The sequence below is a fragment of the Arthrobotrys flagrans genome (assembly GCF_004000055.1).
Source record: "Arthrobotrys flagrans strain CBS H-5679 chromosome Unknown unitig_1, whole genome shotgun sequence".
In the NCBI taxonomy this organism is placed as follows: domain Eukaryota; kingdom Fungi; phylum Ascomycota; class Orbiliomycetes; order Orbiliales; family Orbiliaceae; genus Arthrobotrys; species Arthrobotrys flagrans.
The window spans coordinates 5,115,799-5,129,803 of NW_027137556.1; the positions used below are offsets into that span (position 1 = coordinate 5,115,799).

The 14,005-nt window shown below is 52.9% G+C and overlaps 8 protein-coding genes across 8 annotated transcripts; 3 read left to right on the top strand and 5 right to left on the bottom strand.

Moving 5' to 3' along the window:
* Positions 1-300: 300 nt before the first annotated feature.
* DFL_009515 (uncharacterized protein) lies at positions 301-2,262 on the bottom strand (the record flags this gene model as incomplete). Its single annotated transcript, XM_067639415.1, has 4 exons — positions 301-476; positions 532-778; positions 1,035-1,852; positions 1,932-2,262. The coding sequence occupies 4 exons, from the start codon at positions 2,260-2,262 to the stop codon at positions 301-303; spliced, it is 1,572 nt and encodes a 523-aa protein (XP_067487207.1).
* A 489-nt stretch (positions 2,263-2,751) lies between these two features.
* Positions 2,752-4,400, bottom strand: DFL_009516 (uncharacterized protein; the record flags this gene model as incomplete). Its single annotated transcript, XM_067639416.1, has 7 exons — positions 2,752-2,774; positions 2,826-3,866; positions 3,927-3,946; positions 4,017-4,048; positions 4,125-4,187; positions 4,257-4,289; positions 4,365-4,400. The coding sequence occupies 7 exons, from the start codon at positions 4,398-4,400 to the stop codon at positions 2,752-2,754; spliced, it is 1,248 nt and encodes a 415-aa protein (XP_067487208.1).
* An 802-nt stretch (positions 4,401-5,202) lies between these two features.
* Positions 5,203-7,291, top strand: DFL_009517 (uncharacterized protein; the record flags this gene model as incomplete). The annotated part of the gene is made up of 6 exons (XM_067639417.1): positions 5,203-5,256; positions 5,311-5,398; positions 5,468-5,706; positions 5,784-7,000; positions 7,053-7,155; positions 7,211-7,291. 6 exons carry the CDS (start codon positions 5,203-5,205, stop codon positions 7,289-7,291), a joined length of 1,782 nt encoding a protein of 593 aa, XP_067487209.1.
* A 155-nt stretch (positions 7,292-7,446) lies between these two features.
* On the bottom strand, positions 7,447-8,135 carry DFL_009518 (uncharacterized protein; the record flags this gene model as incomplete). The annotated part of the gene is made up of 4 exons (XM_067639418.1): positions 7,447-7,585; positions 7,639-7,683; positions 7,738-7,958; positions 8,019-8,135. The coding sequence occupies 4 exons, from the start codon at positions 8,133-8,135 to the stop codon at positions 7,447-7,449; spliced, it is 522 nt and encodes a 173-aa protein (XP_067487210.1).
* A 529-nt stretch (positions 8,136-8,664) lies between these two features.
* On the top strand, positions 8,665-9,459 carry DFL_009519 (uncharacterized protein; the record flags this gene model as incomplete). The annotated part of the gene is made up of 1 exon (XM_067639419.1): positions 8,665-9,459. One exon carries the CDS (start codon positions 8,665-8,667, stop codon positions 9,457-9,459), a length of 795 nt encoding a protein of 264 aa, XP_067487211.1.
* Positions 9,460-10,050: 591 nt separating this feature from the next.
* DFL_009520 (uncharacterized protein) lies at positions 10,051-11,101 on the top strand (the record flags this gene model as incomplete). The annotated part of the gene is made up of 3 exons (XM_067639421.1): positions 10,051-10,281; positions 10,380-10,628; positions 10,697-11,101. 3 exons carry the CDS (start codon positions 10,051-10,053, stop codon positions 11,099-11,101), a joined length of 885 nt encoding a protein of 294 aa, XP_067487212.1.
* A 182-nt stretch (positions 11,102-11,283) lies between these two features.
* On the bottom strand, positions 11,284-12,023 carry DFL_009521 (uncharacterized protein; the record flags this gene model as incomplete). The annotated part of the gene is made up of 2 exons (XM_067639422.1): positions 11,284-11,851; positions 11,899-12,023. 2 exons carry the CDS (start codon positions 12,021-12,023, stop codon positions 11,284-11,286), a joined length of 693 nt encoding a protein of 230 aa, XP_067487213.1.
* Positions 12,024-12,372: 349 nt separating this feature from the next.
* DFL_009522 (uncharacterized protein) lies at positions 12,373-13,463 on the bottom strand (the record flags this gene model as incomplete). Its single annotated transcript, XM_067639423.1, has 5 exons — positions 12,373-12,687; positions 12,753-12,854; positions 12,914-13,017; positions 13,068-13,121; positions 13,187-13,463. The coding sequence occupies 5 exons, from the start codon at positions 13,461-13,463 to the stop codon at positions 12,373-12,375; spliced, it is 852 nt and encodes a 283-aa protein (XP_067487214.1).
* Between the last annotated feature and the right edge of the window lie 542 nt (positions 13,464-14,005).

The window sequence follows — 14,005 nt, forward strand, 5'->3', positions numbered from 1 at the left end:
AGAAAAATCCATCAAGTATACATAAATACCGAGCCATGTACATTTTCGGGAAGGGTTTTTACGGAGCTGTAGCTTTTTGTTTTCAATCTTACCTTACCGTATAAGACCATCGCAATCACGAAAGGAGCGTATTCGATCCCAAATTTAAGAGAGATATGAAAAAACAGAAAGGGTACAGAAAGATCGAACGTCAAAGACCTCCCATCCCGGAGAAACACATCTCATTGTCAATTTATACAGCCGAATAGAAAAAGTAAAACCACGGCTGACGGCCAACCGCTCGGTAGCAAAGCATGCCGTTCAATGCTGCGTCCACTCGATGGTGTTCAAATCGACCCCTTCCTGCACCAATTCCCACAAAGGACTGAGCTCTCTCAAAAACCCAACTCGGTCCTTGACCGCCTTGAGCACATAATCAATCTCCCTCTCCGTCGTAAACCTTCCAATTCCAAACCTGATACTCGAGTGTGCGGAATCTGTAACCCCCATCGTTAGCAAATATTGTCGAAAGAGGAGGAAAGGGAGGCATACCGTCGCTATTCCCCAAAGCCCGCAACACATAACTGGGCTCCAAACTGGCAGACGTACACGCCGACCCGGAGCTTAACGCGATATCCTTCAAAGCCATGAGGAGCGACTCTCCCTCAACGTATGCGAACGAAACGTTCACGCAGCCGGGGTAGTGCCTGTCCGGATCCCCGTTGAGTTGGGTGTGCTCCATACCCAGAAGACCGTCTTTGAGCTTCTCCGCCAGCCGGCTGACATGGTCGTGGTCGTACTGGTGGCGTATCAGTTAGCCCTCTCGTCCCCACCCGAAGACAATTGACAAAAACGCAAGTAGATAAAGTCGTAAAGATCGTATCAGTACCCCTGCGATATGCTCATCGCTTCTCTCGGAGATGCGTGGTCAAGCGCACTCCGCTGAGAAAAGCTCATTTCAATTTGAAACTTTTTTGAATATGGTCGCATCTTCATCATGATCACAACGACAAACAAAACCGAGAAGGGACCGAAAAGACGATCGGGGGAAATACCTTCAACTCCTCCTTCGCGATCCTACAAGCCTCGCCGAGCCCGATAACTAACGGCGCCGCCAACGTCCCACTCCTCAACCCTCTCTCCTGTCCGCCCCCCGTGATCAACGGTTCGAGCCTAACCCTCGGCTTCCTCCTGACGTAACAAGCTCCGATCCCCTTGGGTCCGTAAATCTTATGTCCCGAAATGCTCATCAGATCCACATTCCACTTGTTAACATCGACTTCGATCTTCCCCACCGCCTGCGCCGCATCGGTATGGAAGAAAACTTTCTTCGACCGACAGAGCCGTCCGATTTCTTCGACCGGTTGGATCACCCCAATTTCGTTGTTCACCGTCATCACGGAGACTATCGCGGTATCCGGTCGGATGGAGGCTTCGAGCTGCGAAAGGTCGACGAGGCCGTTGTTCCGCACGGGGAGGTACGTAATCTCGAACCCTTCGTCTTGTAAATGTCGACAAGAGTCGAGGACGCATTTGTGTTCGGTCTGCGTCGTGATGATGTGCTTTTTCTTCCCTTTGTAAAACCTCGCCACTCCCTTCACGGACATGTTGTTCGACTCCGTAGCGCCGGAAGTGAAGATGATCTCTTTGGGATCGGCGCCGATGAGGCTGGCAACGTGCGCGCGGGCTTCTTCGACGGCTTTGTCGGTTTCCCAACCGTAAGCGTGGGTTCGGGAGTGCGGATTGCCGTACTGTCCGGTCATGTAGGGTAGCATGGCATCGAGGACTCGGGGGTCCGTGGGCGTGGTGGCCTGCATGTCGAGATATATGGGTCGGGAACCTTGGTCCATTATCGTGGCTTGCTTGAAAATACCTATATCCCGAACCCCCACGTTAGTGTCCCACGGACGAAAACCCCCGAGTGAAAAAGATCAGAGGGAAAGAAAACCCACCGGCATCGGGACTCAGCATCGCCGCCGGATCGATCGCCAAATCGACCGGCCGCTTCCCTATTGACGCCCGTTCGTCCTCCACTCCGACCTTGACGGCAGCCTCGACGGCTCCCGCCGGCTTCGATTCCTTAACGTAACCCCTCCCCGACGGACCGACACCCGCAGCTCGATATCCTCCCAAAATCGGCCGCGTCGCCGTCGGTTTTAAAGAATATTGTCGTCTGCACGCGTGCGGGCAAACTTGGAGACCGCTGCTGCTCGCCGAGATCGTTCGCGCTCCCAGCAACGTGGACAGCCGTTTCGCCGATCGAGATGGTATCGAGGCCATCATTTCTTCTCAAACGTGTAAATACACACGTCCGGTCGTATTCGTAGCGTAAATTTTTTTTTTGGTTGATGCTAGATGAGAAGGCGATGGGGGGAGCTTGACGGTGAATTCGGTCATGCAAGTTTGTGTTATAGCGCAGGGGGGGTTTAATCCCCGACCGCCACTCGGGCTTAGCGACACGATATAAAGCGGGGCCGGCACATGTCCCGCCGACAGACGTGCGCAGGGTGCGTCTACCTCACGTCATTGCATATCGATGGTATGTATATAAAAAAATACAAGGGCTCTTTAAAGCTTCGCTCTAGAATCCAATTACCCGTTTACAAAGAATGTACATTATTTTGAAAAGAAAAGAAAAAAAACGAGAGATATAGGTATGAGACCGGCGGAAAGACACCTTTTTGCAACCAACGAACTCCATGTATCGGGACGGAAAGAAATCGATTCAGAATCTGCTAATGGGAATCGCGAACCAGCGCCCGATCGCATAAACTAATTAATCTTGACGTAATTGCCTGTTCGAAAGTTAACTTTCCATCCTTTCGATCGGATCGGAGGGGTCCTACCGGGAAACTGGCCGGTCTTGCCTCGCAGTTTACCTGTCCACCATTCGTTTTCATTTCCCGTCCGCTGTATGATCTCGACGACGTCACCGGCGCTGAAACTAAGATCGCCCTCCGCCTGGGCTTCGTAATCGTAAAGAGCCGTCACCGTTTCGACTTGCGGCGTCGCGGCGGCGAACGCCTTCGGTTTCGGTTTCGGCGGTGGAGGCTTCGCTTTCGCCTTCGCGATAGCCGACATTCCCAGGCTCGTTTCGCCCGCGTTCGTGGTGGCGGTGTAAGCGGGAGGTGGGGCTTCCCCTGCCGCACTTTCCGCGGGCTTTCCGTATTTTTTGGCTTCCTCCGCTTTCTTCCCGTACTTGTTATGTCGGGAGTTTAGGTTCGAAGCTCTGTTTCCGCTCGTTCGGAAGTGGACGATCGTTAGCGCTTCGGCTTGTTCCTGGATGTCCCCTCGTTTCTTGCTAAAAGCTTCCTCGACGTCCAGCGTAAGGTCGAAATATCCAATGTTTATCGCCTGCATCTTCTCGTGCAGCGTGTAGAACACGTTCAGCTGCATGTAGTAGAAGGACTGGAACAGCGGCCGGATGAATTCCCTCTCCAGTTTGAAAAGCTTGGGCAGCTCGTCCTTCAGCAGCTCGTTGAAGTAGTTGAATTCCTGGGTGGCCTGTTCGAGCTCGCCTTCGATTTTGTACAAAGCCTTTTCATCCTTGAGCGTCTTCTCCTTCTTATCCTGCAGCTTCTTGAGAGCGGTCCTGTGCCTGTCGAAATCCAATTGTTTGTGCTGACGTTTGGTCAGGACCTTCCTGATGATCTTGACGATTTCCAATAGTTCGTCGGCGGGTTTGATGATTCTCGTTTCGATCATTTCGAGTTCGGGCGACAGGGTATCTTGCAGGTCTCGGACGATAGCTTCGTATTCCTCGCACGCCCGGATACCTTCCGGATTTCCTTCGGCTATGACGCTATCGGGGTCGGACATACGACCGGATATGGGTTTGTAGATTTCCTGTATCGATTTGCTGAATTCGATCTGGTGGGTCAACATGGCTAGAGAACGGACGGGTGAGTGTTACGGATCCGGTGCGAGCGGAAGGGGGGGTTGTTTACAGTTGATCGCATCGAAGTACCTAAACGATCAATAACGGTTAGGTTATCGGACTGGAAGTGCCGCGGTTCGAAGGACAGGACAGTTCATACTTTTTAGACTCATCGTGAAGCTTCTTCGTTTCCTATTTTTTAAAGAATTTGTAAACGATAGAGCTTTGGAAGTGGCGATGATGATGCCGGATGATGCCGGGGACGTACCGTTTCGAGCTCCTGAAACCGTCTTTCGGCATCGATGTACACGGGATCTTTCGTATTTTCGCCCTAAATATGCGGCGAATCGGGTCAACGGGTGCTCGAAGGGATAAAAGGGATTCCTCCGAGGGGTCGTACAATGTTGAACTTGGCTTTGAACGTTTGCGGCGCCTGTTCGAGGTGGTCGGTCAGCCAGCCAGCTCCCTCGCAGCTACAGCTACCCTCGCATCAGAGAGAGATAAATACCCGCGAGACGCTCTTGGAGAAGCCTTTCCAGCTCATGAGTATAGGTTTTTGATTTTTACGATTCCCGGGGTGTACCGCAGGAGGAGAAGTCGAAGGTGAGAAGTTGCGGGGTCGAAGGGGAAGGGAAGAAGACCAAGACGGAAGACGGAGAGAGAGGAGGGAAGTTGGAGACGAGGAGAGTCGAAGGGTTTATGAGCCGGAGTTTATGTGTGATGACGCAACTTGAACAGCAGGCCGGTCACCAGCTCTGGTTCGGTATGAGATCCGAGAACAAAATATATTAAATCTCGAGATTGTTCACGGTTCGGGTTTCCAACTATCACGGCAAGTGAGGTATTGTATTTCTTTTTAAAAAAAAGTATCGCGGCCTGGCACGCGGAGAGCTGGCGGTCAACGTTCGTTAACGAGGTGGGGCCGTCCCGAGCGATCTGAGGGGGGATATGAGGTATATTTAATACATGGGAAGAGACCCTGATAGACAGATGGGAAGACACGAGGAGAGGTCGATATATATATAATATGATATCTTGATACAAAGCAATCCGAGGCTGTTGGGACGGATCGAAGAGCGGCGGGGGCTTATACCCACGCAAACATCATCAATGACGACCGGCACAGCCTCAATTCGCCTTGACTCGACGATAACAATCATGTGATTCAAGATGTTCTGCTTTATTCGATTTTTTATTTAATATCGGTGTACAGTAGTAGAATAGCAATGGTGGTGGCGGTGGAGAGGCAGCCATGGCTGAGAGTGAGACCCCTCCTTCCGGTATTGCCAGGGAATTCGCGACAGCTTCGTTTCCCTCGATCCATCATCCAACCTCCAGACGATATAATGGCCGAACTGGCGCCGGAGCTGCTCCGTTGGCTCTCCACCGTCCTCGCTCCCGTCGGTATCCCTCATACCCATCGCGAGAGTACACGGGACTGATGTATAGAATAGAAATACCATTCGGCGAACAGGGCGTACACAGACACGGCGACCCTCCTCCATCACCACCGCTCCCTCTCCCCCAAAACGGAAGTCTACAGTAAGCACTCACCCTATGGAGATATGTACGGAATGGTTACGGAGTGCTAACGACGGGATGGGACCGCAGCATACGACGACGGACGCTCCGACCTGCTGCTATGCATTCACGGCACCCTCCCCGTCGCCTTTCGCGGCGCCACCTACAACATCCCCCTGAACATCTGGGTGCCTCATCAGTACCCTGACACCCCGCCAACCGTCATGGTCGTCCCGGGAAAGAACATGGGGATCCGTCCTACGAACCACGTTGACACCAACGGTCGCTGCTATCACCCATATCTGGCCTACTGGTCCCAGAACCCCGATGTATACTATACCCTCAGGTCTGCTTCACTCGTCTTTTGGGAGGATAAATGGTGATTTATTTGGGAAAAATACAATAGAAATCGACACTCGTCGACCTCTGCGGCCAGCTCAAGGACGTCTTCGGCAAGGAGCCCCCTTTGTACTCCAAGCAACCCTCCCCGCAACCGCAACCGCAACCGATACGGTCCACGGCTACCCCTCCACCCCGTCCCCCTCTGCCCCAGGAGATAGAAGCTCGGAGGGCCCGTCCCCACCCCGCTACGCAACCTGCGGAACAAGCTGCTCCTCCCCCGCCACCCCCTCCGAAAGCAGAGCCTCAACACCAGTCCGCAGCTGCCTACTCGTACACCACCACCCCGCACCTGTTCACACCGCAGAACCAACCCACCCCTCAGCCCGTCGCATCTCCTCCACCGCAGAATAACAACAATCAAGACCGACCTGCGTTACCCCGGAAGCTGCCTCACGAGGAACCACGACCGGCTTACCCGATCCCCGGTCCGTCATACCAACAGACCCAACCGCCACCGCCACCGCCGGTCCCGCCCATACCCTCACCCGTAAGAAACTCAGCAACAGGACCGCCGGGACCGAGATCCCCCCCTCCACCGCCTCACAGTCCCTACCACCGGCAACATCATATCGGCTCCCCACCCCCTCCGCCCGTACACCCCCAACATGGCTGGCATCCTCAACCACCCCCTCCGCAAGCCCACGGACCATCAGGGCAATACGACCCGCTTAACAGGTTCCCCATCGCCGTCCAACCTACCAACCAACAGCAACAACGTCCGATATCCATCCACGGCTATCCACCTCAACAGCTACCGTCGGCCGGTCCTTCGAATCTAAACCCCTCGGCCGCAAAGCTCCCCCAAAGGTCACAATCCCAACGCAAACCCTTCAACATACTGGACGCGGACGACGGCGCGGGAACGCTCCCCGTGCCGACTTCGAAAACCGCCGTCCCACCGCCCCTCCCTCCGAACCCGGAGAAAGACCGCCTGATCAACGAAATCGCCAGGATCCTACAACAAAAGGCGGAAGCGGCGTCCGTGAAAACGGTGGCATCGTTGGAACAGACGGCATCGCAGGCCGAGGCGATGGCGAAGACGGAGGCGTACATGGAGAGGGAGAGGATGGAGCTGATCAGGATCAACGACGTTTGCGAGAAGGATCAGAGGATATTGAACGAGAGGATCGGGATGGCGGATGAGTTGATACGGGAGGTGAGGGATCGGGAGGCGCCGAATATCGATGCCGTGGTCGTGGCGCCGACGGTGGTGCACAATCAGTACGTTCCTTCTACATTCGTAACGGTTCGGGCGGAGCGCTGACGGTAGCAGGTTGTACGAGCTGGTGACGGACGATATGGCGATCGAGGATACGATATACGTGCTGGGGAAGGCGTTGGACAAGGAGCGGATCACATTGGACGTTTTCCTAAAGGTAATAACACCCCCGCGAACAAGCTTACGGAGGATCCCGGCTGACGGAGATGCAGCACACGCGAGCTCTGGCGCGAGAGCAGTTTACGAAGCGAGCGCTGGTGAAGAAGATATCGCGGCAGATAGGGATGACGTGATGCTCTCTGTGACATTTTGGATTTACGCACATGTGTATCGCGGAGTACGGAGCACGGCATGAATTCGGCATTATTATCATCATGTTACGAACGATAGAAAAGGAAAATCAACCAAGGGGGTTTTTGTTCTTAAAAGTACATCGTGAGAGGAGGAATCACGCTGCATCGGACGGGGAGGGTTTGTCGAGTTCTTCTTCGACCCTGGCGGTCAGAGAGGCGGGGGTGGTGGTGGACGCCCATCGTTCGACGACTTTTCCGTCGCGGGAGATGAGGAATTTCTCAAAGTTCCATTTGCTGTAAACCATCAGCCTCGATCCTTTCGCCCGCGAGCGGAGGAGGGAACTCACATGCGCTTCATGCCCAGCAAACCCGGTTTCTCCTTCTTGAGCCATCTGTATCACATCGCAATCAGCATCCCACCCACCGAATCCAAAGAAGGGACGTACTCGTATAAAGGATGCGCCTTGTCCCCGTTGACATCAATCTTGCCCAGAACCGGGAATTTAACCCCATAAGTCAAAGTGCAGAACGAAACCTGTTCTTCGCTCGTCCCGGGAGCCTGACCGCCGAATTGGTTGCAAGGGAAGCCGAGGACGACCAACCCGCGGTCTTGGTATTTCGCGTAGAGTTTTTCGAGACCTTCGTATTGAGGGGTGAAGCCGCATTTCTAGCAAAATTCGATCAATACGTATGAAAGGGAAGGGAGGGAAGGGGGGGGGGGGATTACGGAAGCGACGTTGACGATCAAGACGACTTTTCCTTTCAATTGGGATAGATCGTATTCTTCGCCCTTCTTGTCGAGGGGTTTGTAGGAGTAAAAGTCCAGAGCCGTGGCGGACGACATTTTGCACGCGGTGGTACCGAAACGGTTTATGCGGTGAGGATGGAGATGGGGAGGTATAAAAGCAAGGATCTGTCGGTTAAAGCGAAAGACTCGGAGGGCGGTCATCTACGCCTTTATATACTCACGATGGTATTTTATATCGTGCCGGGGAGAAAGTCTAGAATGTTCTTTTTCGATTCGTTTTATATTGGATTATGAAGCATGATGTTTTTTTTTTTACAAAAATGACCGATTCCCCATTGGCCATCGTCGGCTCGACGTTCGACATGTGCTAATATGCAAGCGACTGACAGGTATTTCCGGGGGTGGAAGCTAAACCGCTTCGTGGTGTTTCAGCCGACTGGCCCCAACGGGAGGGAACTCGTGGGGAGACCGGGATTGATGATGTCAGCGAAGAAAAGACAAGCTCGATGTTGCCGCCAACCGGTTCGAGCTTCTTTCCTTTCTTTTTCATGATCAAAGATAAAAATATAATTTTGAATAGAATAGATTCGAACGCTCGATCGTATAGCATACAACGTAAAATAGGATGCCTCGCCGGCTGGCCCAACGGAAGCGGGCGCCGGGGTTCATTCACCTGCCGCCGCCTCCTCCAATACCGCTCTCTCGGCCTGTTTCCAATTCCAGCTCGCCTTCAGCGGGAGGTCACGCGGGTCTTCACGATACACCGGAAGACGATGCCACAACAACCCAGCCTGTCTCCATTCCCACCGCCTCAGCCGTCCAACGGAGGGTATCTTCTCCCTACTACTCGCCCTCTCAGATCTTCCCAACCTCCGCTGCAAATAAGAGCTACTTCCCAGCCTATCTCTCTCAAGCTTCGTCACGCCCGGGTTCTCCGTTACCACCGCAACAACAGTCGACCTCAACTCCTTCCCCTTCGACACCGTCCCCTCCTATCGTCCCCCCCGTTCCTCCTTCTTTCTTCAACGCTGCTCCCTCTCCTTTATCTCTGTCCTCGACGTCGACCCCAACGGCAGCAGCTCCTCAAGCTCCCTCCATGGCTTCTTCCGCTCGTGCTCCCGGCCCATCCGCCAGAACTTACCACGCCCATCTCGCCCAACAACAGCTGGCCTTCCAGATGCAACAGCGCGACCTCATCTTCCAATCCACCAGAGCCGCTTCTTCGGGTCCCATCTCCCCCAGACTTATCCCTCTCGGCTCTCCGGGTCCCGTCACCCCTCTTACCCTCGAAGACAATCCGGCCGGTTACCTCGGTGCCTCTCTTTTATCTCCCGCGCTGCAACTCCAGCAGCATCATCTCGAAAAGTTGGCTGCCGCTGCCGAAAAGGCCGCCGCCGACGAGGACCAAAAGTCGTCGTAACCACCTTTTTTTTTTTTTTTTTTTAAGAACATAACGGTTCATCGCAAAGCCGCTTCGTTGGTATGTTCGGATGGACGCCGAATGTTAATAAAACACAGCGGACGGGAAGAAAGGAGATATCACATATTTTGCAAAGGTCACACCACCTCTGAAGCACCGGATGATGCACACGACATCGCATGCCTGCACTCGTTTTTGTTTGTTCTTTCCAATCGGCTGCTCTTTTCGAGTTAAATTGTCTTCCCTTTCATAAACCAGCATCGCATTGGCGTTTAATTGGGTATATACACGACGACGGCAAAATTGGAGTTTTCACTTTGGTCATTCGTTTTTATATATATTATTGCTCCTTTCTTATATAGAGGCTTCTTCGATAGATGTCAGCTGCCCTCTTGAAAAGACAAAGTCGCCGGGTCGTCTTGTTCTTTTTGTACTTTTATCGTTCCGATCGCTGTACTTTTACCTGAAATACTTGACCATGCTTGTTCCGGCGTTTTGCGCCGGCTGACTGTCCTCTCGCCAAACCGATCGATTAATTTTGACACCCCAACGCATATAATTCCCATCCCATCCTTCTACGCAACCGTAACGATGGCTTCACCCCTCCGAGATACGTTTCGAGCGCCGACCTTCATCCGGCGGCTATTCTCCCATTTCCCACTCATCACACACCCCGTCGATCCCCTTCCGATGAGCATTGAGGATTTCTATCCCTCTGCCGCACGACAACACGTGGAAAGGTCGATAAATACGCTCTATAGCTTTACGGATTCGACGGACGGTTCGGTGGCGTCGTTCAATCCGGCGTGTTTGAAGTGGCAGGTGCGAGGAGATTTATTGTTCGTGTCTTTTTTTTTTTTTTTTTAACATCGCATCTCTGTAGCGAAGAAAGCTAACCGGAAATGATGTATGAGGGATAGACGTACCTGAGGATCCGGAACGTACCATTCGATACGCACCCATCGAATAACCACGCTTCGCCGTCCGGATCTCTACCTTTTTTGATAACATCGTCTCCGTCGGATAGGATATCGCAGACCGTTCCGTCCACAAAGTTGGGACGATGGATTGAAGAACACGCCGTTGGGAGCGCAAATACCGTCGATACGGATGGTGGTGATTACCGTGCTTTCTTATGTTTGTTGGAGGGGGCTGTTAGAGATGCTTGGGTACCTTCTTTCCCTCTTTTTACGCTGTTTTTAAGGGGGGTTGGAGCTAATCGTATTTGGATTAAAAGTTATACGCCCTCTACGTCGACCCGTCGAACCTCTCCTCCCTCACGATCCCAAAATACACCGCCCAAACCCCCCTCTGGCCGATCCCCGCCATCCTAGGCTCGCAAATGCGTCAAGCGGCCGTGGACGCCATTCGAAAATCCCCCTCTTCGTCGGCACTCCCCGCGGGAACGGAAATCTACGAGAAAGCGATGGAAGCGTTCAAGGCGTTGAGTATTTTATTAGGCGACGATGAATGGTTCTTCGGAGCCGACGAGGCGGGGATGTTTGATGCTGAGGTTTTCGCGTACACGCATTTGTTGTTGGGGTTGGAGATCGGGGGCGGCGGGGGGGTGGTTGCGGAAGGGCTTGGGTGGTTTGGGAATTTGGTGGATCACGAGGAGAGGATCCGACGGAGGTGGTTTTGATTTACCATCTCGGCGGTGTATTTCATCGATTCCGGTCGAGCTGCCGACTCGGAGGGTTCCGAAAGCGATACATCTTTTGATATCCACCAAGACTGAAGACATTTCCCCCTGAACTATATCAATGTACATACATATGAACGGCTTGTCCCGTCGCCATGCTTGCGCGTATAAGCATGAACCGTCTAAACCCGTCTGAAAACAACCCCGACGTGCATCAAAACCCCCACCCACTTCTCCGCCCTCCTCCCGAACCCCCTCGCATGTTCCTCATCCCTGATCCCCGTCTCCCCCACCTCTCCCTCGACCGCGAACCCCCACCTCCCCGCCTCCTCCAATATCTCTTCTTTGCTGTGGTTCATCGACACCGGCTTGACCTTCTTCCCGGTGGTCGTATCCAAAAACCCGGCCGATGAAATGTTCCCCATGTCCCAATGCATGTTCGTGAGGAGGAGCCAGCCGGTGGGGGGGAGGATCGAGGATGCGACGGAGAAGAATGCGGCGAGGGGGAGGTGTTCCAGGACCAGCGTCGATATCACACCGTCGACTTTCCTTCCTTCGAGGGCTTTTTTAAACCCCTTTTCGCCATCACCGCCACCGCCACTGCCGGAAGGGAAAGCATTCAAATCGACCTCAAACACTTCCACCTTCCCCTCTCCCCCGAGCTTCCCGACGAGCTTCTCCAACATCCCGCGTGAATTATCGACAGCCAATACGTGTTCCGCTCCGTATTCCAGGAGTTTTAGTGTATTCCTACCCGTCCCGCAACCCAATTCCACGACCGTGGAGGTCGGGGTTACCAACGGGGGAGGGCGGTGGAGATGTAAATGTCGTCCAGCTGTTGGAGAACGTTGCCGTCGGTGTCGTAGACGGACGACCAGAGGTCGTAGGCTTGGGAGGTGGGGAGGTAGGTTTGTGATGACATTTTTTTTTTTATACACAAAGGAGGGAGGATGGATATTTGCAAAAGCAATGCCTACCGAATCGTAATCTATAACGATGGGAATGGAAATGTCATTCTTAGGCTTTTCAAGATGCATATGCCCTCGACGTTAGGAAATGGGAATGAGTTGAGTGTGTGTCATTGGGAGTCACCGATACTACGCTTCGGCTTGGCGACGTCGGGTATCTGCGGGACGGGACCTGATTACCTTCTCCAAAAATCCGATAACGTTAATCCGTAGTTAAAAAAAGTCGACCGCTTCCTCGCCTTGATCTGTTCTGGCTAGGTAATTTCTACGCTTCTTACGGTTTGGCTCAAACCCTACTGGTTTTTACACTGAGGACCCCTCTCCGTAAACCCTCCTGATATCACGTACGATCCCTCCGATCCCCTTCAAATGCTTCCCCAACATCCCTTCCTTCTGCCGAATACTCCTCGTCTTCGGTCCCATGACCCTTTCGTCCCCTACCACCACGACCTGCGCGGATGAATACCCGCTCTCCCGTTGCCGGTGCTGCGAATCCTCGACTTCGGGGAGAAGGTAAAAGTATAGGAATTCAGTAACCCTCAGACGGACTTTTTCCGGTGTTTGGCGGTTTTTGAAGAGGAGGGAGATGGTGTGGAGGCCGTCGAGGGATTCGAAGGTCTGTTGTTTTAAAACATTCTCGTTAATATGATTATAATTATACTCGACTCGACTTGGGTTTTTACCCTCATATTCGCAGGACATTCGAGAAGAGCGGCGACCAAGGTGTCGATGGTTAATACGCGGAGTTCGGGGGGCTGTCGTCGTGAGAGCAGTTCGATAAACGTCTGTTTTTCAATCAGTACCCTGTACGATCGCTTCTTATCGTGGTGACGGTGGGAACAACCGCCATGTGCATCTCCCTTGCGAAGAGGTTTCGAGATTCCGGGTGCAGCAGCAGCGTGCCTTGAAGGCATTGTAGGCATGATGCGAAGAGTGTATCTTGTTGAGCTGTGACACGTTAATCCTCAAGATCGTGTGGATGGTAGGAGAATACTAACGATTCTTCTTTTCCGCCAAAATCCTATCCATGCAACCGATCATCCGTAGCGCAACTTTGAAAGAACAACGTCAGCTTACCCGTCAATCCGTAGTGCAAAAAATGATCTCCATCACAGACTATTATACTGGAATCCATCCTGTAATTTTCTAAACTCCTTGATCCAGGGACCGGTCGGATAAGCAAGTTTCCCTTGAAGGTCGGATGTGGTAGAATTCGAAGCGGATGATTTTTTGGCGACAGGGCTGCGGATCGGGACGGGTGTGCTGCAGACCAATGCAAGGTATTCATCGATGGCTTTCAGCCCGATTCCTATGGATGTCGGGGAGTGGGAATGAGAGAGACGGTCGAAGGCTTGGGAGAGGACTTCTTCGGGAGAAGCGGGGGGGAGGTCCATCGTGATGGGTTTGGAGTCCGTGGTCCCGACTCCGATAGTTGCTTTCACGATGTGTTGTTGCCATTTTTGTTGTTGTTGGTCCGAAATCCAACACTTGATCCCAACCAGGACCGAAAACCGCCAACCAGGCCTCTCAACGAATCCGGACCCAGCCCGTCGACTGCACAGACCCAATTCGAATCAGATCGAATCGCGATCTGATCAACCATTCGGGGTAACCTTGACACGAAAAGCCGCCTAAGAACTCCCCCTTTCCCTCATCCTGAATTGCATATTTGCGTGTGAACGTTACAGCGGGCGTTCCGCCCCCGGCTCAAACCGCCCAAAATCGATGACATTGTGACTTTTTTGCACGGAGGGACGCCGGTGGGCCCCTCCGTTTTTAACCTCGTTTCCAGCCTTGCTTTGCGCATGTGGCTTCCAGGATTCAAGCTTTTATAAGAAGAGTATGAAGCCGTGGTCGTAATCTCATTTACTACGATCGATCGTTTCGTTTGAAAAAGAATAAACGGTCGGGCATGGTTTACGTAGCACTCGTGTGA